Genomic DNA, 25861 nt, shown 5'->3' with positions numbered 1-25861 from the left:
CCAAGGAAAATCCTTGTTTGTAGAAAACATTTAAATAATTTTGTGTTGAATGCGATATTTTATTGATTTGATATATGCGTTCAATGTTAATAGTCAGAAGTGCTTATTGCTCATAAGTTTAACAGTTTATTTTTACATTTGCTAATTTGATCCTCGCTTATTTCCATAATTAAAAAAATCCATTTGTTGCCTGTAGATATGATATTGTATTTCATCGTTGAAATAATCATTTTTGTTTGACTTTGTATTTATTTCTTTGAAGTATTCTTGAACAGATTCGAGTGATTGAGAACATGTTTCTTTTGTTCCCAGTTTGTGAACTATAATAAGCATAACTATTAACAGAACTAAATAAGATAGAGGATATCATATATAGACATGTTTGAACAAGATGTTTAAGATGTTTCAATTGTATGAAACACATGTGGCGACTTCAATAGATTGAATGCCTCATATACCAAATAACAAATCTGAATGGAGCCGCAGGGTGATAAGAGAACACGATTATATTGTTGTAATATACCTTTAAATTAGTGTGAATTTAATAACAAAGTCCTTAAAAAACACAATAGGAAGAAAAAACAAGAGTCTTGTAAAATAGTAAAACTGAGTTATTATAGTAATGGTTATACGAACAATGATTAACGAGATTTGCGTGAATATAAACTGTGACCATGTTTGTCCAACAAAATCCGTGGATTACCTCCGTAAGTTCGGTATTAAAAAAATTAACAACCACTTATATGTTAAGGTACATATAACGTATACGTATCCAATAAATGATTTGAGTTTACTTGTCGTGCTAAAATATTGTGAAAGCAGTATTCGGGAAATTGCTATTAACTGTGCTTAATTACTAAGACGTTTTTTACATGCAACGTTACGAAGGCAATACCTGTATAAAATGTTCATATGCAAAAGAACCGCTACTTGGTGAATTAATGTTGTATCAAAATGTCACATTAAGCACTTACAGATGATAAGCATTTGTGTGCAAGTATTTAACTACACGAATGCGTACATTGATAACGTTTGAACCCCTTATCACGAAGACAAGTAACATAGTCGAAATATATCGACATAAGCACTGATGGCTTCGTCACAACCTGTTTGGATTCAGAAAGAAACCATGTCGTTGACAATCATGATAATGCTTGGCGTTCTACTCACAAATGTTTTCGGAGCTAAACCATCTGATAGTTTCGATAATCGCGTTGAAAAGTTTGAGATGCTGCTCCAAAATATGAGTGAACAATTGAATAATGAACATCAGGCTAGAATAGAAATGGAAAAACAATTGAATAATGAACATCAGGCTAGAATAGAAATGAAAAAACAATTGAATAATGAGCATCAGGCTAGAGTAGAAATGGAAAAACAATTGAATAATGAACATCAGGCTAGAGTAGAAATGGAAAAACAATTGAATAATGAGCATCTTGCTCGAATGGAACTGGAAAAAAAGCTTGCTACAACAGGTAAATTAATTTTTGTACTGAAATATGAAAGCAAAATGTTTTATTCTTGCATGAACACTTGTGCAATTTAGCCAAAACTTCTCCGCTTAAATACACGGCCGTTGGTCACGTGCGCCACATGTTTTTGCTATGCATTAATAAATGAGCTTATGCCTATTCCGAGGTGGCGCTAAGGACCAGATGTTTAAAATTTCACGGACAATTATTCAGGATGAGTAGGTTCTTTTTTCAAACACATTTCGCATTATTATTAAAATCGGGGAATGTAGTGCGATTTAGCGAAAATATAGTCATCCACAAATGTACAGAAACATACAATCCTAACCCATTATCTATCAGGCTCGTCACATAAGCAAGAGACGTCGATTTGCTTTCAAAAACTCTACCATGCCACAACTTATGAAAGTCCTCACGTTTCCAAATGGGTTGTTATTATATGTTTCTGTACATGTGTGGATAAATTAATCTTCGCCGAATTGCAAACAATTGCCTGATTTTATCAATAATGCGGAATATGTTAAAGAAACATATAAAACCTATTCACTATGTAGAATTATCCGTGAAATTTTGTAACAACCGATCCTTAGCGCCACCTCGGAAGTAGCAATAGCTCATTTATAAATGCATCGCAAAACAGATGGCGCCCGTGATTAAAGGCCGTGTATATAACCATGTTTTGTCTGTCAGTGTAGTAATTGATAAAGTTAACGAAAATAAATCGATTTACATGCATCTGTCTTGGACGTTGAAAATGTATTTGATGGTTATCGGATAACCAGCTCAATAAAAGATTCTTTACAACGTTTTCTTTGCTGGAGGATATAGAAATGAGACAATCTTTTATTCACGTTTTCTTGACAAAATCTCTTTACACGAAGGACACATACAACCGACAACATTTATCTTAAAATTCACGTAGGTGATTATCTTTTTTTGGTCAGTGGCACCACTATGCATGAATGATGTTTAGAATAACGTATTTGCAAAAAACACAATAGTATATTATTCATGTTTATATTGAATAGAAAGACGGATCAGCTCTCGGCAACTGGCTCACGACCCAGAAATTGCGCTCTTTACATACCTTTCAACAACCGTACATTTATCGATTGGCCAGATTATTGTTTTCGACAAAGTGATCACTAACATCAATTCTACGAACTCTCTTGGTGGTTAGAGCAATGTCACTGGAGTGTTCACGGCACCAGTCGATGGTATTTACGTGTTTTCAACAACACTGATGGCACACGAAGGCTCCTCTTCGTCTTACGGGATATATCATGACAACAGGCAAGTGGTGAGGCTCGGTTTAAATGCCGCATCTGTATGGTGGTATTCCGATTCTGCGAATGTTGTTTTTTCATTATCAAAGGGTGCAACAGTGTCTGTTCGAGGTACTGTTAACGGCGACCACTACCTAGAAGGTGCAGTTGAGTCATTGGGACAGACCATGTTCTCAGGATTTCTTTTGAAATCGCATCATGCTGTAGCCCCCATTATTGGTTGAACATATTGTCGATGTATCTGTAAGCAACATATGGTTGATATAACAATTCAATTCTGAATCAGTTAAATGTAAGACTTGTTTATCTCTGAAAGATCACCGACTGATTAGCAGAGCGTTTTGATTACGATTAGCACCACCAACTTGAATTAAAACGTATTTTTTTACATTAGTTTAACGTTGCAAATCCTGTAGCACTATGGTCAACTGTGTTCACAACATCATATGCTAAGATACTTATAATAAAGCAAACGAAAACTTGATTTAAGAGTTTGTAGTTTATTTATTTGTAATTTTTGATATTTTGTTCCGTTGGCGAACTGCCCCATACCAAAAACTAGTTTATACATAGTAAGATATATCATATATCTGTGTCACCTTATCTTGTGAAACGTTGTTCCGTACACATTCATCACATAGCAAAAACAGGTGCATTTTCATACGAATTTGAATGAAGAATGATATGTTTTTCACAACATTAAATCAAACACTGACCTAATTTGGGCTTATTCAGATAACAGCGTGATTATGTGTTCATGATTGTAGGTAAAATCTATGCAATACTATATAAAGCTGAACATTAAACTTTGTACAGAACGCATGATACATGTAGTTGATAAGGAAACGAAATATACACAAGACGAACCTTTACCTTCATAAGTACATGAGTAATCTTATCATTACATAGGGTTTTATTTATATAATGGAACTAATTTCAAAACAATGAGATAATAAACATTTTCACAGGTACAAAACAGTCGAAGATAAACAAAACTCAATTTACAACCTTGAAACGGTGAACGCAAATCATTAAGGTTTTATGGAACTCGTACCCACACACTTGGTCGAATATTATTCACAAAACACTAAATTGTAATTAAACATAACCACATAGCATAATGATTTAAATAAAAAAGCAACAAAACAGAACACATTTCAATGTGATTACCGTTCATCTACTCAATGGTTTAGGTTGAGACCATAACACCATAACCGAGTATGCTGTCTACGAAAAGACGCCAGTTACCAAGTCCAAACATTCCGTGTTATTCTTTTATTTTACAGATGTTAAGACAGTCGTGTATGTGGTAAATTACTGAAACATACAAAGAAAAAGTTAACTTAATCTTAGCAATAAAACAACGATTGCCAGTATGTACAAAATACCTCATAAACAAGTAAACTAACTCTTTCTACGAAAGACCAAAATATCGATGCAAAATACATCATTAAATTCAACATTCTTTAGGAAATAAGATTTAAATCTAAAACAATTTTAATACAAAATGTTATAATATGTAAAATACTCACGCCATGGGTTTTAGCATCAAGATGATGAGAGATAATTAAACCAAAATGTGTTTACGTAACATGCCAAAAGTATTAGCCGGACGCGGAAATCATTTTCCTATTTACACCCAAGAAAAATTAAGCTCAAGAAAAATAACCAACAAGAAACTTGATTTTCGAAATCGCCTGGTTCCCAGCTTGAGGCTGGGGGCATCACACTCCCCGCCTGATATAACAAATATCACCAAAAAATTATGAATCATTAAGTATCACAAAGAAAAATTAATACTTAAGTCTCAAATTAAACAAACATACCTTAATACAATAGAAAACAAAATGACCCACATACATTGTGTCATCATAATACAATTCAATTCAATATTGTAGTTAGCAATATGTACACTATGCTGGAATTTATTTTCCTATACAAGAGTCTTACGCATTGCATAACAAAATCGTGTGTATAAGTCTTCTAAACTATGTTCATGTCAATCAACAACACAGGTTATTCGGTTCTGTTAGACAATGAAAATTTACTGTTACTAATTACAGAAGTTTAAATCAATTTTATCATATTGACAATAGGCCGAGTATAAAAGGATTTCTTTCCATTTTTTGACACTACAACCTCCACTGTACGAATCCGATCGTCAGCGCTTGGAAAAACCCTAGTTATGCGAGCTAATGGCCATCTATTTCGAACCAATTCCTGATCCTTCAAAAGAACAATGTCCCCAACATTTACAGGATTTTCTTCAATATTCCACTTAATTCTCTTCTGTAAAGTGTGCAAATAATCACGGCTCCAGCGAACCCAGAATTGATCAGCCAAAAACTGGACTTTCTTCCATTGATCCCTGTACAAATCCTTGAGATCTAAATTACCAACAAACTGTTCATCACCTTGGAGTTTCTGAGTAAGAAGTGCAGCTGGAGAAAGAACACTTGGATCATCTACATCGCTTGACACAGGCACGATAGGGCGAGCATTTATGATAGCCATAACTTCTGCCATAACTGTAACCAAAACATCATGTGTGAGATGTCCACAACCTGTAAGCATAGAATCAAGAATTCTACGTGCGACACCAATCATTCTTTCCCACGAACCACCAAAATGTGAACTATATGGTGGGTTAAACAACCAGACACAACCTGAATGATATAGAAAACTCTTAGTTTTGTCATCTTCAACATTGATAACGTCAATTTTAGTAGCATCTGTAGAACCAACGAAATTTGTTCCACGATCCGAACGAAAAACCATTACTTTTCCCCTAATGGCAATAAATCGTCTGAGAGCATTTATGAAAGCAGATGCTGACATTTCTTCAATTACTTCAATGCGTACGGCCCTGATTGTTAAACACGTAAAAAGAACTGCCCATCGTTTTGATAATGCTTGTCCACCTCTAGTCTGTCTAGCAACCACCTGCCACGGGCCAAATACATCTACTCCTACATATGAGAATGGAGCTGCTTGGGTTACCCTTTCTTTAGGCAAATCTGACATTTTTTGACATTCGAACTGACCTCGGAGTTTTTTGCACTTGATACAATTGAAAATAATGCTTGCAACCACACGCTTGCAACCAATCAACCAGTAGCCGCTCGACCTAATAGCACCCTCTGTGAAATGACGGCCCTGATGATGTACAGCCTGATGACAATGAAAGACAATGAGCTTACCAACATGATGCCTACCAGGTACAATGAAAACTCTCTTTACGACCACCTCGGTATTCCGACCAACTCGCTAAGTCGACCACCATTTTTCAGTCCCGATTTGTTCCTTCTATATTTCAATGGTCGTTACACTCACTAATCCGACCAACCCGCTAATCCGCTATTACGACCACTTTAATCAGTACCAATTATCGATATTGTTCTTAATTGACACCCGCCAAGCGACCAGTAATTTTCACACCTTACTTGATCTGATGTTGTGGTACTATCGGGCTTGTGTACGAAGCCATTCTGACCCAATTAACCACAATTAACGACAACGGTTTTTGGCATCGATTTGCGACACAGGTGTTAGATTTTCGGCACTTGTTATAATTTTAACCCTTGATTGACAATTAGCTATTATTATTATTGAGTCTTTGATGGGTAAATTGGTAGTTGTTTGGTACACACTTTAAAGATTTATTACGGCGAATAATTTAACAGTTAGGATATTTGAGTAACACGGTTTTGTTCGTGATGGATATAAAAACCGACTTTTATACCATATCGTTATTCAAAATGGATAAGCGAAAACGGAAAGAGTTGTGTTTAAAAGAAAAGATTGATTTGATCGACGCAAGTGATGGGAAATCTCAACGACGATTTATTCGGCATTGGAAAGACTCGGGTTCAAGCTATTCTAAAAAGAAAATCTCGACTTTTATTCGACAAAATGCTAAGCAGACGACAATTGACTCATTCGTTAAGTAAACATCAAGGATCTTGATGAAAAGTACATATACATGTATTTACACTTCTTTAATGAACAACTTGAAATACTATCTTTGTACAATGTATAAATACAATGTATAAACGGATGACTGTTATATTGTATGCAAACAGATAAAAGTTCAGTGAATATTTACGTTGTTGTAATTATATGTCCATCAAATTCATGAAAACTCAGAATTAAGACCACCTCGCTATTAAGACCACTTTTGAAAAGTCCCACAAGTGGTCTTAATAGCGAGTTTTCACTGTAGTATAATAGGGTGTTTTTCAATTTCAGGGAGATAACCTCTACCTAAACGACCGCCAACTCTCAACAGGCCACCATCTAGGAAAGGGTCTAATGACAGGATAGAGCTATTCTTGTCAAGAGATTGATTGTTGCTAAGACACTCAAACTCTCTGGGGTATACTTCAAGTTGCACTTGTCTCAAAATGAACCTCTCAGTTTCTTCCTTAGATTGCGCAGAACTGCAAATATGCCAGCCCCTACACTGTAGACGTTCATGGTAAGAAATGGCCACATGTCTGAGAACACTTACTGCACCAGCCAACCTCTTCCATGAAGAGAAATTCTCAAAACGTTTTGTTCCTAACTGTGAAGTTTCACGAACACTTAAATGTAACACTTTAGCTTGAGATCGAACCTCATTGTCATGATCTGGACTCAAAAGTGGAAAGAACTCTGGTATATCAACCACAATTTCCTTTAAAAATGTGGGACCCTCAAGCCATGTACTACTTCTTAACTGCTGAGGGTTAGCACCACGACTTCCAATGTCAGCAGGATTGATGCACGATTGAACATAGCACGATTGTGTGGGGATACTAGATTGTCTAATCCTGTTTACTCTATTACAGACATACGTGTAAAAACGTCTGGACTGATTATTAATATAACCCAAGAACAATTCTACTATCAGTGTAAAAGGTGGTTTTGAAAACAGAGACATCTAACTTATCAGTGACTGTATCTGCTAACTCTACTGCCAAAACAGCAGCACAAAGTTCCAACCTAGGAATGGTGTGTCCGCTCGTAGGGGCCAGTTTCGACTTCCCTAATACAAAGCTTACATGTTTGACACCTTCACTTACTCCTACTAAATATGCTACTGCGGAAACAGCTGTCTCCGATGCATCTGAAAAAACATGTAACTCTAAGTGTTTCAAACAGTTCATGGAAACCTTGAAATAGGGTCTGGATATTGTTATTACACTAAGGTCATCCAGCGAGTTCCTCCAAGTTAAAAATCTTAATTCAATGCCAGGGTCAATGGGATCGTCCCAAGATTTACCAGAAATCACCAATTGTCTCAGAATGACCTTTCCCAGCAAAACAAATGGTGCCAAAAAGCCTAGTGGATCAAATACACTATTTACTGAAGCAAGGATCCCACGTCTGGTAATAGGATGATTTAAGACCTGAACTCTGCAGATAAATTTATCTGAACATAAGTCCCAACTAACTCCTAAACTACGTTGAACATGATCAGTTTCTCTATCAAAGTCAGCAGACTTGATACCTTTTGCTAGGTCAGTTTCTGGAAACTGCTTTAACACCTGAACATTGCTAGATGCCAACTTGTGCAACCGTATTTTACTTTCAGCTAACACATTTTGAGTTCTTTTGACCAAACTTACAACACTTTCCACAGACGGTTGTGACGTTAAACCATCGTCAACATAGAAATTGTTGTTAACGAATTCACGAACATCAAGATCAGAATTTTCTACAGACTTCCTCAAGCCGTAAGTAGCTACCGCTGGACTAGGACTGTTTCCAAAAACATGGACACACATACGATACTCTATCAGATCAAGATTTGGGTCATTGTCCCTGTACCAAAGAAACCGTAAAAAGTTCCTGTGCTTCTCTGTGACCAAAAAACTATAGAACATCTGTTCTACATCAGCCATAATAGGAACTTGTTCGCGGCGAAATCTTAGCAACACGCCTACCAAACTATTGGTCAGATCTGGACCCTGTAACAAAACTGAATTCAATGACATGCCCTTGAACTGAGCCGATGAATCAAATACTGCACGAACTTGATTAGGCTTTTGTGGATGGGTCACACTGAAAATAGGCAAATACCAACACTCTTCTCCATTTGCTAAAGGAGGGGCTACCTCTGCATGCCCTTTATCAAAGATGTTGGCCATAAACTCTACAAACATAAGTCTTTTATTTGGGTGTTTTGACAAATTCGCATGCAGACTCCTTGCCCTATGCAAGGCTAACTCATAGTTATTGGGCAAACGTTGCCTATCTTTTCTAAATGGAAGGGGGGCAATCCAATGACCACTTACGTCCTTACAAAAGTTTTTGTCCATAACTTCTAGAAACTCCTGGTCCTCAATTGACAGTCCAATCTTATTGTCATCTCTGCTTCTGTGAAAAATAGCCTCACACTCTGAAACATCATTCATATCAGAATCCTTCTGAAGAAACCCAGCTTCACTTATCAAAAGCTGTGAATCACAAGGCTTAAACAAAGAACTACGTCCATTTGTCAACAAATGAGTCTTGTTAACATTCACAGTATTACTGGCATGAAATTGACCTAAACACATCTCACCCACAACAACCCAACCCAAACCAAGACGTTGAGCAAACGGTGTACCCGGAGGGCCTGTGACCTGTTCTAAAACATGGTGTGCATCAACTAAATCCCTACCAATAAGCATTAGTACCCCAGCATTGGTATCAAGAGATGGCAAATTATCTGCAACATGACTTAAATGTGCAAATTGGCATGCATATTCTGACAAACAAATCTCATCCTTATTGCCAGGCATATCATCACATTCTAATACAGTTGGCAATTTGTAGCTAACCTTATTATCTAGTGACATAATTGTACAATCATTTAACTTGCGACCAGATACAAAAGAGGTGCCTGAACATGAATTGATACAATAATCAAACTTATCACCTTTTACACAAAGTTTATCAAACAATTCTGGTTTTGCTAAAGTTTTGTTAGACTGATCATCTATGATCACATAGCATTGTACAATATTATCTGGGTTATCGTTACAATACACTTTCGCAAGTAACACTTTGGCACAAGACTTAGGGTGATTTACACCAGTTCCATAAATCTCTGTACATCTGGAATTCACAGGAGTGGACTGCTTTCCCTCCCCGCCATGCTGCACCTCGCCTCCGAAACGTGAACTGTTGTGCATCAACGTAATGTGACTGGTGCTACCACACTCTTCACACTTTATGTTAACATCACACTCTTTATGATTCTTTGAAACACAACATTTAAAACATATCTTGTTTTCAAACAAGAACCTTTTCTTATCATTTAATGACTTGTATCTAAATACTTTACACTGAATCAAACTATGATTAGCATTATGAATTGGACACAACTTATCACTTTTTACACTTTCGGTTTCAGCTGGTACTTCAGTTTTCATGACATCAAAGGACTTCTTCGTGAAGACTGATGTGAGACCGCTTCTGGTGTTATTGCTTGTTGTGAGGTCATATCTGAAACTAGGATCATTCCTAATTTTGGCTTGGTCGTTCACAAAGTCAACAAACACTGTAAATGGAGGGATAATACACCCTTTGTTTTTCTTATATGTGCTTGCAAAAGTAGCCCACTTTTCTTGCATAGTTGGAGGCAGCTTGGCCACAATTGGAGACACGCCTACAAATGAATCGAAGCTGGACAAAATGGCTGAATAGCTGGGATCCTGCTTAAGTCCTTGGATTTCAACCAAAATATCTGATAGATCATACAGTTTTTGTGGGTCTCGTATTGTAAACCTTGGAAACGCATCCAATTTCTTCATAACGGAACTGTATATATTCTCTGCTGCACCATATGTTTCATTTAACCGGGACCAATTTTTTTCCAAACCAGCACTTAGATTATTGATATATGCACCTTTTAAAGCAACAACTTGTCTTTTGGAGTGGTTACCCAAATATTTTATCATCAAGTCAATTTCTTCTGCTGGAGAAGCACTTATTTCTGTCTTGACCGAGATGAAAGTCGCCTTCCAAGCATGGAAATCTTCTGGTCTGTCATTGAACTGTGTCAACCTCGACATAATAATGTCTCTTCTAAGAAGGTATCTTGTTATATCCTTTGCAGGCATATTTAACTCATGATCATCAGAATGTTCATGTTTAACTGTAGATGTCTGTGTAACATAGTCTGCTGTTCTTGCATATTTGTTTTCAATAGGTAGGTCTAACTCGGTACTTGCTTTAGATTCTGTTTTCAATTCTCTTTTACTTTCTAACAGTTTTATTTGTATCTGAACTTCCGATTTACGTCTTGCGACAGCTGCCGCTTGTATTTTTTCTTCTTCATCTATCCTTACCCTCTCTCTCTCCAACTCGGCTAGATCCGTCAAGATTTGTTCTGCTTCAAATTGATCTTTCTGTTTTTGACTCGACCTGGTGGGTGTGGAACTATAGACCGACCTTTCATGTTTATCGTATTTGACAGTACGTAAGTTATCTATGAAGGCGTTAGTTTGTAAACGGTTTGAATTTATAATTGATGAGAACTTGGACAGAAGCAATTTACTTTCCTCAGTTTTAATGCCTTGAAGATAACTGAGATATTCTTGTCCCTTTGCATCATATTTAACAAATGTTTCAAACACTTCATTTTTCAACGTTTTTAATGTTATGTAATCAACATTGTCAATGTTAGTAGAAATAATTCTTTGCACATTTTCCCACAAACTGTCTAACTGTTGATCATATATATTCACCTTTTCTTGGTATGCTTCCATAGCTTTTCCCGTCATTTTTCTGCTTACCCTGAGGCCAGCTGCCATCAGCAAAAACTCGATGTGTGGTTCCTATAACCTCGATGTGTTGTTCCTATAACCTTGATGTGTGGTTCCCATAACCTCGATGTGTGGTTCGTATAACCTCGGTGTGTGGTACATAACCCATGGCTAATTTACTATGCTGTCTACGAAAAGACGCCAGTTACCAAGTCCAAACATTCCGTGTTTATCTTTTATTTTACAGATGTTAAGACAGTCGTGTATGTGGTAAATTACTGAAACATACAAAGAAAAAGTTAACTTAATCTTAGCAATACAACAACGATTGCCAGTATGTACAAAATACCTCATAAACAAGTAAACTAACTCTTTCTACGAAAGACCAAAATATCGATGCAAAATACATAATTAAATTCAACATTCTTTAGGAAATAAGATTTAAATCTAAAACAATTTTAATACAAAATGTTATAATATGTAAAATACTCACGCAATGGGTTTTAGCATCAAGATGATGAGAGATAATTAAACCAAAATGTGTTTACGTAACATGCCAAAAGTATTAGCCGGACGCGGAAATCATTTTCCTATTAACACCCAAGAAAAATTAAGCTCAAGAAAAATAACCAACAAGAAACTTGATTTTCGAAATCGCCTGGTTCCCAGCTTGAGGCTGGGGGCATCACACCGAGGCTTTCTGAGGCACGTTGAAATAAAACCAAACAGCCATATCTTATTTTCAATGCAAACGTCTTTCGAGAAAAAGCATGCTATAATTTAAAATTCAGGTGTAAACGCAATTCAGTTTCACAGTGAAACATTGGAAAACTTGGTTGTGTACGTCCAATGAAAAATACATAAAATAATACATTTTTTAAATATATAAAATGCGTAATGGCAAGTAAAATGATTTTTTTATTATTTTATTAATCAAATGAGATTTTTGGTTATGAACAGCGTTTAAAAGAAATTACCTGCATGGGTTTGTAAGACAAACATTCATTCAGTATTAACGTAATACGATTCCGAGCTTGGCACCCGATGACTTCATACTTTTTAAACAAAGATACATTTCCAAAATAAGATATCGTCTCTAAGAATGAAAGTCTGAATTATAATAATATGTTTACAATATATGTTCAGTATTTAATTGTATACAGACGTTAAAACATAGGCTACGAATACTGTGAAATGATGCAAAGGATGATCGGTTAATGATTAAACATTATGTTAAATACTTGAATTGCTACTTTATATCATTTGTATGGGATGAGCCAAATGTATAAGGTTCATAAAAACATGTTTATTATTTTGTTTTTTATTAAATTTAATTATTATAATAGTCACGGAAACAATAAAATTCAGTAAATAGTATTTGTTTATTGTATTAAACACGTGTCGTTCTGTGAAATATCGCAGTGTTTGCGTAGAGAACATCAGTAGGGATTTTCATGGATAGTTCATCATGTTAATTCACTCGAACATATTAGGTTTATAAATAATGAGCACTATATCGTTTATTGCCGCCGTTTGAGCATTAGTCCTTCTGAAAACTTTGCACGCCGTCAATGGATTGCACGAATATCGTCAACGCTAGCCTATCCGGCTTTGGTAACAACGTCATTGGTCAGGCTACAAAAAAATAAGAAAACACAAATTTAACACGATATTGTACTTCTGTGGTCGAGGCTAACTCCAAAAAAGACCATGCTACCGATTGTTAAATTAAATTTTTAACCACTCTAATATAAATAAACTTTTAGTGCTAAATTAACACATTTCCTGCTGTACTTGTTATATATGTAATATCTACACAATTTGTTTGGGATGTATAATGGAATAAATAAAGTATTCATCAACAATATAACTCCTTCAAACACAACATGCAGGCGAACATTACATATAAACTAGTTCTTGTAACAATATTTCAGCCAGAAATATTATCTACACCTCAGTATTTAATTCAGGTATGCATAGTGTCAATAATACAGTTAATTCACGAGAAAACGACTTTTCAACGTGCAACTCATACATCTAAAGGAAGCACTAATCATGGCAATGTCTTGTAGAATTGCCCTGACAGTGCGCTCCGGCAAATGATTATCGTTAAAGACCGTATCCACCAAAAATAATTCTTAAATGACGTCCTGTCTTATAAACGAAACTGCTTTGTTTATACATTTGAACGACTTCCTTTGAAAGAAACATATTTAATTTGGTTTATTTCCAAAATCGTTTTGTACGCGTCAAAAATTAACTTTACGCTGTCTAGTGCACTCAATCGTTATCTTCAGATTTATCACGCCTTATCGCTTGCACAGGAACTATGGAGTAAATACGGACAAAATCTTTATATATTTCCACCAAGTTTACTTCGACGTTTTAAATTTTGCTCAGTACGATGTTTATCAGAATTAATTTCAGTCAGGATGGTATTGTTTAAGTTTATTGTGGACTGGGGCTTTAGATGATATTTAAATATAGAAACAGTGATCAAATCACTAAGATAAGAAAGATAAGAGAGCTAGTATAACCAAATTAGGATAGTCGATGCATGTGAGAGGATTCATAAACATCATGACAACAAGTGTAATTGTGTTAATTTTGCTTTCTTTAGTTCACTTAGAGGCGCAATCAATAGATGTGATCGCTGATCGCTTTGAAAGGCTGGAAAATGCTTTGGTAAAGATGAGTGAGCAATTAAATGATGAGCGACTCGCTAGGAAACATTTGGAAAACCAGCTTGCCGAAGGTTTGCTTACTCATCTAGAACGCATATCACTTCATATTAATATTTATTTTATGTTATTTATAAATTTCATATATATGATGCTGCGTATGAGACAAAACTTGTTTCAAACCTAATCGTTGTATATAGAGATATATACTACTAGGATATGACGTTCATATGAAAATGTTTGCAAGTACGTGGATACTTATATTTTATATATTTTTACTTATTAGAAAGACGACGACATTTCCAATCTCGACAAGTGGCAGAGGGCACGGAAATTGCATTTTATGCGCATGTATCGCAGTATATCCCGCACCAAGGAGCCGGACAGGTCATACGATTTGACCAAGTCATCACCAGCATAGACTCGACGAACTCCGCTGCTGGTTATAGCGCCGTCACTGGTATTTTCACGGCTCCGGTGGATGGACTGTACGTGTTTTCAACGACACTGATGACGCATGAAGACCATGCTGCCCATTACATGATCTACAAAGAAAACACGGCAGTATGCACACTGCTCGTAAATGGTTCAAACGGCCACCAATATGATTCCGCTTCGTGTAACGTTGTTCTTGTGTTAACCAAGGGGCAATCCGTGTCCGTTCGTCACTTTGAGTCCATAGACCACGCTCTGGAGGGGGCCTACTATGGGGGACAGTCAACTTTCTCCGGATTTCTGCTCATGCAACATTATCCTGCCTCTCCGATTTTGGGATGAAATTGTACTTAAAACTGAAATGTTAATGTCAGTTACTTGATAATTTAAGTTATAATTTCTATACGTTTTTGTCTATTATATGCAAACAATTGCAAATCTGTTCTTTTTTAAGGCAATGTCGTGAAATAAACAATTAGATTGCTTATACATAAAATATTCGTTATTGTTGGCGTAGTTTTAATGTCATTCTAGATCTTTAAGACGATGTTTTGTACAATGCTTTTCGAAAGCGTAACATATGCCAAGATAATGCCCCCACTCACAGAGGGCGGGCGGGATCAAGTTCTGCCAATATCCGTCCACAGCGTCCTTCGCATATTAGTTCCTAGGTTTGTTGGTTTATTTTTGTCAACATAAACTCAGTGTTCGAGTCTTATGATTCCGTGTCAATATAATATCATGCAGAATATTATTTATTTTGGTGTTTACAACTGTTTGCGTTGCGAAATCTACACTTGGCAGTACACATTATACACTACGAGCTCATACATGTAACAGCAGGTACCAATGTCCCTACCTGGATCAGAGGTTTCGGAGTGACCGCAGACATATCTCCTTCCCAATCTACACACACTTTGTGTGACCGTATGCGATTTAAAATCATTATTGTCATAATACAAGTGTAAGACACAAACGTAACACGTCCAAGCTGTGTGATATGGCCTTTTACAACATGATTGCGCTTTTACCTGCATTACGCCAAGTTAAAAGGTACATGGTATGTTTTAATATGTTTGTCCAATGGTTGACTAGATTTTGCTCACACTATCAGTTTTTGTTGTCTTTTTGAAAATGTCATGCTAATAGCGGATAAAAGGTTTCTATGATTGTTTTACTATACAACCATTATTATAAAGTACCAGATGGTTATTTGAAAATTAAGATGTACTTTGGTTTATAGTATATACTTTTATTTGCTTATCTTACGACATATCGTATAAGGAAAATTAAAAAACACACCAGCTTATCATATTTGTTAACGAAAAACAATACTTCTATGAAGAATGTTCTCTTTGGAGGGAGCTTAGTCTTCTGTCCGCTGATGAATGATCTATGATCAATACTGATTTGTCTATGGGGCTGTCTGTGGTAAGTCTGCTAGTAAAATATGATACACAGCTAAACAAGTTTAACAACAAATTGTATTACCAAAACAACTTACGGTTTATAGTTTTTAAGCATAACGTATCATTTTAGAATTAGAGAAACAGTGTGGTCAGAATGAAAGTAAAATCTTCGACATATAACCAAGTGTTTGCTTGCGTAATTAATGCACAGGTTTGATACAATATAAAGAACAAACGAGTTTGAACTTAACTATACCTTTCTTCGATATAAGTGCTTAAGAAACCGATTCCTTTTTTGCAAGACGTATAACATGTTTTCAAGTAAAGGACTGCGTGCGTTATAAAAAAGTTTTAAGCAGAATGTCTAAAAGCCTTGAAGGAATGTCCATAGTGTCCATATTGTTGTCAAATTCTAGTGTTGAAAGATTAGTTAAAAATAAGATTTCATTTGGCGCATGTTATGTGAGAAGAATTCAATTGACGATGAATTTCGTTTGCGTACAACTATGGGGGCTGAACAAAATATTATGACATTCCCTAAACAATCCATATAAAAGAAAAGTTAAGTTAATACGTGAACATGAAAGTGCCATAGGTGCGTGGAAAGATTTATGTGTTCTTAACCCATTTATGACTAGCGTCTAGAAAAAAGGCCTTGGCAAACAGCGTAGACCCAGATGAGACGCCGCATAATGCGGCGTCTCATCTGGGTCTTCGCTGTTTGCTTAAAGGAATTTCTGTAAGAAATATTCTAAATATAGAAATAAATATACTACACATCCCTAATTTTGGAAATAACTTGATCCAATTTAGAAGGATGGGAAAGTCCACTAGGCATAAATGGGTTAATCAGGAATTCTTTGTTGTCTCTGAATGACTGCGTGAAACCATGTTTCACAATGTTGTGTTTATATATAAACTAATTGAACAAGTACTAATTTCATCTGCACTAAAAGCGAATTTCTGTGACATATATTTCTGAGGTAAGAAATTCTATATAGTAGAATGTTTTTGAGCTAACCATGTGCATCTAAAACAAATCATTATCTCTGTTCAAAATGAGAACAACAGCGTTTCATAAAACTATTCAAGGCGAATATTTATCGAGACCTTAACAATCACTCCGTTGAACAGTTTATATGTGCAACATGTAAAATGAGATGCTTAATTAACAACGCAGAATGTAACAGTATAATTATTTTATTATTTTTGGAAGGACATTTTGTGTGTTTCATACATCTACTTGACTGTCGTCGTACTCCCTTTGCAACAGAAACCCAGTGAATGTGGACTGTCCTCCAAAAAATGCTCCGTACAAGCCATGGTCATTGTCCATGTGTTTCACGTACACACTTTCTCCTCTAACTCGAGAAACGGTAACCGTTGACGATGCTGAATTCGCATTCACGTAGATTGTTGAAAGCGGGGTGTTGTTTTTATGTATTGAATCGATCATGGTCAACAGTTGATCGAACACGACTGTCTGTCCCTGTCCCAGATGTTCAACTAAAGCACAAATAGTTGCAAAGAAAGCCACGAGCGCCTTCCAGGACCTGAGTATAAACAATGAGTTGTACACCTTCAGAACATCTATACAAAACACGGAATGAAACAACAAGCCAATATTTTCAGGTCAGCGAGTCAACAACCCGCCAATCTCACTTATAAAACGTTATTTTTGTATTTTATGAAGTCATAATCTTCTTATGATTCATTCCGATGTCAACAGTACATAGATTAGGCAAAAACACGTATACAAACCATGATTTAATCGAAAACTGCGTTCCTTTTCGAGCTCCTGTTCTTATTCAAAATTTGCAAGTCTCTCCTTGATGGCTTTCATTTCGTCCGCGCAAACTATTTCCGGCAATAGCGCTTTGTCAACAACGCCGTATGTCACGGAGACAAAAACTATTAACCAAATCAAAGAGCTGAAGGCATCGAAGTTGTTCGCTATTGCATAATCTTAGACGCAACTCAGTTTTCAAAATTATGTTAAAGCTTTTTATATTGCAAGTTTGAAATGAACACATCCCATTAAAGTTTATTAATAGAGTGTCTTAAAGCACAGGTCGAGATGTGTGTGCACTGTTTATCCTCATATTTATGTTATAGAGATAACTTAGACAAAATAACAACAACATGTCTCTTTTATTGCAATTGGTTGCTGCACTGGCAACCATCTTTTGAATTTCGGTTGTCTTGCCAAAAAATAACAAGCCTACAATCATGTACATGTTGTGTTATGTGTATCTAATTCTTTATATATTTTCTTTAAATTATTGAGCAACAATTTTGCCGACATGACAGACTTTTAATGCATCGTGTCTTGTTGTGAGCCGGAATTGAATAATTTCCTAGGCCTAATTGATCCACAGTCGCCACTTTGTACTCTATGTTTTATTGGATTGAGTTGTTCAAGCTTTGAAAAAGCTAGTTGCCCTGCTTTTTAGCCCAACTGTAACCAACTTTTGAAAAAGAGTTTCCTGTGCTTAATTAAATCTACTGGCCCAGGCTAACGGGCAACCACTAAACCTGTAAGTTATTAATGATGTAAGATCTGACAGTGTATTGAACTCATTCAATTTGCAAGTCTGAAGACATTTAAGTGACCTTTTCACGTTTTTGTAAATTGACAAAATTAAACGATTTAATAATTTGAAGAGTTCTGTTGTTGCCGTTATATTTTTTCATACTACGATGATTACTTATACATATAAAGTATAAAATACATCTCTCATTGTATGAGCAAGGATGGACTTTTATTCCAGTGATCAGTGGTTTGAGCCCAGTTGTGGGTAATTTTTTTTGTTTCTTTAATTTTATTCTTGTTTTTTTTAATGGAGCTTTTAAGATCCAATATTTACATTTATAAATATTAAGCATTTAATGACAAACTGTGAAAAGGTCCCTTTTAGATGTTTACTAAAAAATGCCACAAGGTAAAAATTTAGAACTCATTGCTTGTTTATTTGATTTAAAAGTGATTTTGTTTATTTCCCTTGTCAGCGAGGTTACTTTGAAGTTATTATCACTTTTATCTTTTTTTTCAAAACATTTATAAAAAATGATAATTTAAGCTTCATTTTGGGAAAACAGGGCTTAATGCATATGCATTAAATGTCATCCCAGTACCAGAGACTCTCTTTAAACAAAAAACACCATAAAATCAGAAAGTGTCGTCCTTGATTAGCTTGTGCGCATTGCACAGGCTAATCACTTTGCACAGGCTAATCTTTTTTGAAACGCATTAAGCCCCGTTTTCCCTGAAAGGAGCCAATATTTACAGATTTCAATGATAAACTGGCCAATGTCGTCGCAGAAGGTCTTAAACACTAGACTGGCCAATGTCGTCGCACAAGCTGTTAAACACTATTGATTACATACAAACGCGAGCTGTCTGCAGTGTACCAGTGGTGAAGTATAAACAAGCAGATGCGGTTGTTATCGTTCCTAGCGTAGTTAAGAGCAGACTGACTTGCATAACTCCGTCTACATTAGTTGTCCGCTAGCGCGAACAACTAAAATGGATCTCGTCTTGCGCTGATCTGTTCGCAACTGACAAAAATGGAACAGACAATAATGGCAGATAAGTCCAATGATACAGATGTGTGAACACATGTGTAATAGATGTCATGATTCACATGTCACATTAAATATGTTGATAACGTTGGGGATAGGAAGGGATATAGACACGAAGATCACAAAATATATATAATTTTATGTAGTTCAACAAAATCGTTATTGTGACCAAAATTGAAACTCAAATAAATACACGAATACTTCCTCAAGTCAGTAACGAAAACATATTTTTATTCCAAATATTGTTCACATTCATATCGATTCGTGAGGCAACCGTGGTTGAAAGTGCAACATGAGTGTATGTTTACATTAAGCCATAAGCACGTCTGCCTTTAAAATCGTTCTTTTCGGACAGGTTGCGTTTGGCCAAATTTCGGACACGTTTCGAACGTTCCGTTGACTCTCGAGTCAGTCTTACGATTTTTTGTCGGGGAGAAGCAGCAAATTCAGCTTGCTCCCGAAAAATAACTACATAACTAATCCATACTGAAAGTTAATCCGAACAATAAGTAAAGAAATCACTTTTACGCGAACATACAATATTGCAACTTTTCACAGAATTTGTGACTGTCAACTCATCACTGAACTTTAAAGTATTTGTTTGCGACGAAGCATTTTAACAACATGTACATTTGAGACGTATAACTGTGAACGCTTTGTAAACGTCATTGCTGTGAGGAGTGTGCTGATCACAGGTGGTTAGCATGTGGCTATGATATTAATTAGTGAAAACATCATTTTGAATGATAAATAATCATATAGAGATCAAATTTACCATAAATATTGGTGAAGGCTTTGAAATATTATTTAGCAATTGTTTTGAATATTCAACAATTTATGTATGCTTATCATATAGCTATACACAGTTATTCTTATTTTTACGGAGCACTATTTTCATTTTTATATTGTATTACCCATAAAAAGGCCACTATAAAGCACGTGCTGTGTATCGTCTGATACTACTGAGAAAACCCGTTTGTTTAAATTTAATGTTCACACTTACTGTCGGACTAATTTCGTACTAAGGTATTTTATACAAAATATAAGTTGCACAAATCTTATCTCGCCAGGGGTCGTTACAGATAACATAATGTTTACGTAATGAGCACATTGGTAAGTTCACGATTCGTATGAGTTGAGCCTAAAGGTGTTGGGCGCATGTTGTTGGTGTTTTTTGTCAAAGTGTAGAAAAATGTTGTTTTATTACATATTGAAAGTGTTTAAGTGAATTGGCCACGCGCCCAACACCTGTGTCTTAAACCACTTACATGTTCTTTAAGATTTTCATGTTTCTCAGTCAAATCTCTCGGTGCTTCGAACCAGCGCGGTGACGGTGTTGCCCCGTGCTAGAGCCTCTTTCACTACCTGTAGACCCGAGGGTCCTGTTGCCCCTAATAACGCGATCTTTATTGCCAGTGTCTCTTTAATTGAACTGCGTCTTCCTAAAAAAAAGTCAAACACAATGCACTTTCACTTAAAGTGCAGATAACTGTATATATCCGGCTTACGTATTACGGTGATGATTCTAGATTCTGATATTGTAAAAACACGGAGCTCCAATGGCGGATCAAACCCACAACCTCCGGAGTGGTAGTCAGACACTCTAACCACGTCTCTGAAAAACTAGCTCAACAGCAAGGCTGTTGGAAGTGACCTTAAATCACTACACTCCCTCCCCTTCTTAATGTATCAAGGCCAGACATGCCCGCTACAGCATGTCACATTGACACTTTGCTATAGTATCGACCGCTTCACAAGCGGCTCCTTAAGGCCATTAGACAGCTCACTCCCACGTTCTGAATCACAGTTCGTGTTTGCCTCGTCGCCATTATTGTAAAAACACTGTGCTCTTATGAGGGATCGAACCCACGACCTCCGGAGTGGTAGTCAGACACTCTAACCACGTCGCTGAAAAGCTAGCTCAACAGCAAGGCTGTTGAAAGTGACCTTAAATCACTACACTGATTTACTTCATTTCTTCTTATTTTAAGTCGTATGCACACAAAAAACGTGAAGACGTGTGCTTTTTTGAGTAATTTTTTTCCACCTCATTGTATACGTTGTGTAGAATGTTTCGAACCCAGTGTTTACATTCCGTTTGGCGATGACATTTACCGCTTGTTGAAGCCTTATTTTAAACTCCGAACACCACCTGATAGTACACACCGTTTTGTTTATATCCTTCACACAACACACAAGAAGTATTGCATTTCTCGTCTCAACACTTTCGTAGTGTAAACCAATCAGTAACGATTATAAAACGTCCCACGTTTAACACGACTGTATCAATCGGAACAACGCTGGACTATCCTATTAGTAAGTGTGAAAAGGTCACAGTCCGTTCATTCGATATAAATTAAATAACAAATCGCTTTCTTTCACGTGTACATACATTGCGTAAGCAACGTTAAGGTCGTCCCAAGGTCACGAACGAGATGATGTTCAAGCGAAGTAACCACTGTTTAAACGATGCGCCTTTCTGATCGGCAAATATCCCCACGTACCGTGCAAAGTTACCGTTACTAAATCCAAGACCCCTGGTCGCTCGTGAAGTGGCGGCCTAAAATAGGCCTTTTTATCAGTCGAGGTCATTTTGGGCTTTTTACCCCAGGTAGCGCCGTGCTTTACCTTGCCAGTCACCCTATCAGACAAAGCCGATTTGGGATCATTATATTCATTTAAAGCGCGGCGAACAGACATCCCGCTATTTACAACGGTAATGGCATTGGCCATGTCTTTCGGATCCAAATTATATGGAGCCAATGAAATATAAAAAAATAAACCGAAATGTTTTAAATACATTTATTTTATTTATTGACACACATAAACAACCCTAATGAATTAAACATTGAAAATAAGAAACTGTCAACTCTAGCCAAACTGTCAAATTTTACAGAATGTTAATAGATTTTATATATGAAGGAACTCCTTAATATCTCAGCCATGGAGTCTGCATCTTGTTCGCAGCAACGGAATCCGATACTGCAATTCTGCATCGGCCCGCGCAGCTTTGAAAACTTTTCTGGGGACATTTTTGCCCGAAGGTAACACGGCCCTTTTGCAAAATTCAAAACATTCTTGAGATTTAGGGCATCTTCACGGCGAAGATAACATCGGCGCTGATGCAGGTGTGAGTCTTCATAAACTCCAATCGCAATACAGTCCTTTCGGTTACCAGGTTCATGACGGCAGTAATGCAATGGACCGACTTCGAACTGCTTCCCACCTGTATGGTGCATACCGACAACATAAACATTGCGGATTATCACATTCTTCATCTTATTTATTAGAAAGTGAAATATGACAGCACCAACTATTAACTACAAAGTGCAAACAGTGTAAATTAGTCGTAAAATCCTATTATTACCAACGTAGCTCAATTTCTAACATGATATTTTTTGAATTAGTTAACATCGATAGATATCAACGAATTTCGGAAAATGCAACATGTAAGAATTTGGTTTACGTGCTCATTTTGTGCTTGACATGAACTTTTAAACAAAAATAGTAAACAAAAAAACAAAACACTTTTCACAAATTAATTAGAACAATCTAGCAAAGACCGAGTAAAGTGTTTGATGAATGGAACATATAAGAGCTATTGGACTCGGCAACATTTGCATTTAGTTCCAATTAAACACGTAATTAAATAGGCTTATTTCGATATTTTAGACCAATCTGTAGACGTTCATATAAAATAACACATTGTTTATTCAAAACTAACAATGAGCCGGACAGTGTCTGACTCAATATCAAATTGCGTTGTTTTGCTGTCCGACTCAATAATTAAATTGGTTCATGTTGTGGGTGGGGAAATTTGCTGATCAATTCAAAGAAACTACGATTAAACTTCAATTAAGTTTACAAAATGATCACAAATCTACAGCTTAAACAATGATGTAAATTGCTCAAACACATTTCAACACAGACTGTTTCAAACGCAAACAACTCTAACTTCTTTTGCGTTGTCAATTTTGAAATTCGCGCCCGTGAAGTTATTTGTAGAAATGACCTTCAGGAATGCTGGGCAAAACGCCATAGCAGACAAACGACTTATTTGATTGGTTTAAATATTTATTTCGGTTAATGTACACTTGTTATAGTGCTGAACTGTGTAAAATTGACAGAAAAACGGGTCCAAAAACGTCCGACTTCAGATCGTGTCCGACTCACGATCACTTGACTCAAAACTCGTTAAAAGCAAAATTTGTTGGATTTGTTGGAATATCGATTTTAATTCACTCGTGAGCATAGATAATACATATTTTCGATCGTGGCTGTACTAAAAATAGAAAGAGTAGTTCCGAAAATGTGTTATCTTTACCGGTGAAAATAACAATTTGTTTATTTTCACTGCTGTTATTTCACTGCATTAATGTCATACTTTATCATTAGGTATAAAAGAAACAGTACACTTTTTTAGTAGATCGCATTTTTTCGGTTTCTTCACTTTATATCATCACATGTACATTAACGAAACCCCCAAAGGGTATTTTTTCTTAAACGTACCATATGAAAAATATTTTAACTTTATTGTTTAACTGTTTTAGAGAACACTTGAATAATTTTGTGTAATAAGAAATCAGTAGATCTCTTGTTGATTTGTAATGTTCATTCAATATATGGTCAGAAGAGATAGGTGCTTTTGAGTTTTGCAGTTTGGTTGATGAAGACAACCTCACTTATTTTCATGTAATAATAATTTGTGTCAGGTTTATATGTCAACGTTGATTGAATATGTATTTACTTCCTTGAAGTATTCGTGAAACGATTCAAGCGCAGGGGGTATTGTTTCATCTGTTTGAGAATCTTACTCTTGTAAATGATACTAAAATAGCTTCATAAGAAATAAAAATCGTTATATAGACATGTTTGACTAAGAAAACAGTTTTCATTGTTCCGATATGGAATGCATATATTTTGGCGACTTGTATAAATAGAATGCAAATGTGCCAAATAATGAATCCGAAAGGAGCCGAATGATAATAATTGAAATAATAATATCATGCATGTGAAATATCCTGATTATTAAACCCAAACCCGCTATTTACAACGGTAATGGCATTGGCCATGTCTTTCGGATCCAAATTATATGGAGCCAATGAAATATAAAAAAATAAACCGAAATGTTTTAAATACATTTATTATTCATTGACACACATAAACAACCCTAATGAATTAAACATTGAAAATAAGAAATTGTCAACTCTAGCCAAACTGTCAAATTTTACAGAATGTTAATAGATTTTATATATGAAGGAACTCCTTAATATCTCAGCCATGGAGTCTGCATCTTGTTCGCAGCAACGGAAGCCGATACTGCCATTCTGCATCGGCCCGCGCAGCTTTGAAAACTTTTCTGGGGACATTTTTGCCCGAAGGTAACACGACCCTTTTGCAAAATTCAAAACGTTCTTGAGATTTAGGGCATCTTCACGGCGAAGATAACATCGGCGCTGATGCAGGTGTGAGTCTTCATAAACTCCAATCGCAATACAGTCCTTTCGGTTACCAGGTTCATGACGGCAGTAATGCAATGGACCGATCTTCCCACCAATGCTTCCCACCTGTATGGTGCATACCGACAACAACAACATTGCGGATTATCACATTCTTCATCTTATTTATTAGAAAGTGAAATATGACAGCACCAACTATTAACTACAAAGTGCAAACAGTGTAAATTAGTCGTAAAATCCTATTATTACCAACGTAGCTCAATTTCTAACATGATATTGTTTGAATTAGTTAACATCGATAGATATCAACGAATTTCGGAAAATGCAACATGTAAGAATTTGGTTTACGTGCTCATTTTGTGCTTGACATGAACTTTTAAACAAAAATAGTAAACAAAAAAACAAAACACTTTTCACAAATTAATTAGAGCAATCTAGCAAAGACCGAGTAAAGTGTTTGATGAATGGAACATATAAGAGCTATTGGACTCGGCAACATTTGCATTTAGTTCCAATTAAACACGTAATTAAATAGGCTTATTTCGATATTTAAGACCAATCTGTAGACGTTCATATGAAAATATAGAATAACACATTGTTTATTCAAAACTAACAATGAGCCGGACAGTGTCTGACTCAATATCAAATTGCGTTGTTTTGCTGTCCGACTCAATAATTAAATTGGTTCATGTTGTGGGTGGGGAAATTTGCTGATCAATTCAAAGAAACTACGATTAAACTTCAATTAAGTTTACAAAATGATCACAAATCTACAGCTTAAACAATGATGTAAATTGCT

General features: G+C 36.0%; 1 protein-coding gene and 1 long non-coding RNA gene across 3 annotated transcripts in view; one reads left to right on the top strand and one right to left on the bottom strand.

Annotated features, from left to right (window-relative positions):
• Positions 1 to 1005: 1005 nt before the first annotated feature.
• The window catches only part of LOC127836064 (uncharacterized), a 31258-nt gene continuing 6402 nt past the window's right edge, over positions 1006 to 25861 (top strand). The window contains exons 1-3 of one of the 2 annotated variants that reach the window (XM_052362487.1): positions 1086 to 1478; positions 14117 to 14251; positions 14464 to 15122. In XM_052362487.1, the coding sequence (XP_052218447.1) occupies positions 1091 to 1478; positions 14117 to 14251; positions 14464 to 14954 (1014 nt within the window). In that variant the 5' untranslated portion in view covers positions 1086 to 1090 and the 3' untranslated portion in view covers positions 14955 to 15122. Of the gene's footprint in view, positions 1479 to 14116; positions 14252 to 14463; positions 15123 to 25861 lie in introns of those variants that run through there. The other variant, XM_052362488.1, reaches the window with a different exon arrangement.
• LOC127836077 (uncharacterized) lies at positions 2034 to 4825 on the bottom strand. Its single transcript, XR_008028576.1, has 3 exons — positions 4294 to 4825; positions 3932 to 4078; positions 2034 to 3002 (listed from the first exon to the last, which is right to left on the bottom strand). It is a non-coding gene; the product is annotated as an uncharacterized LOC127836077 (long non-coding RNA).

Source organism: Dreissena polymorpha, chromosome 6 (genome assembly GCF_020536995.1).
Source record: "Dreissena polymorpha isolate Duluth1 chromosome 6, UMN_Dpol_1.0, whole genome shotgun sequence".
NCBI lineage: Eukaryota > Metazoa > Mollusca > Bivalvia > Myida > Dreissenidae > Dreissena > Dreissena polymorpha.
This window is presented reverse-complemented; position numbering and strand designations above follow the sequence as displayed.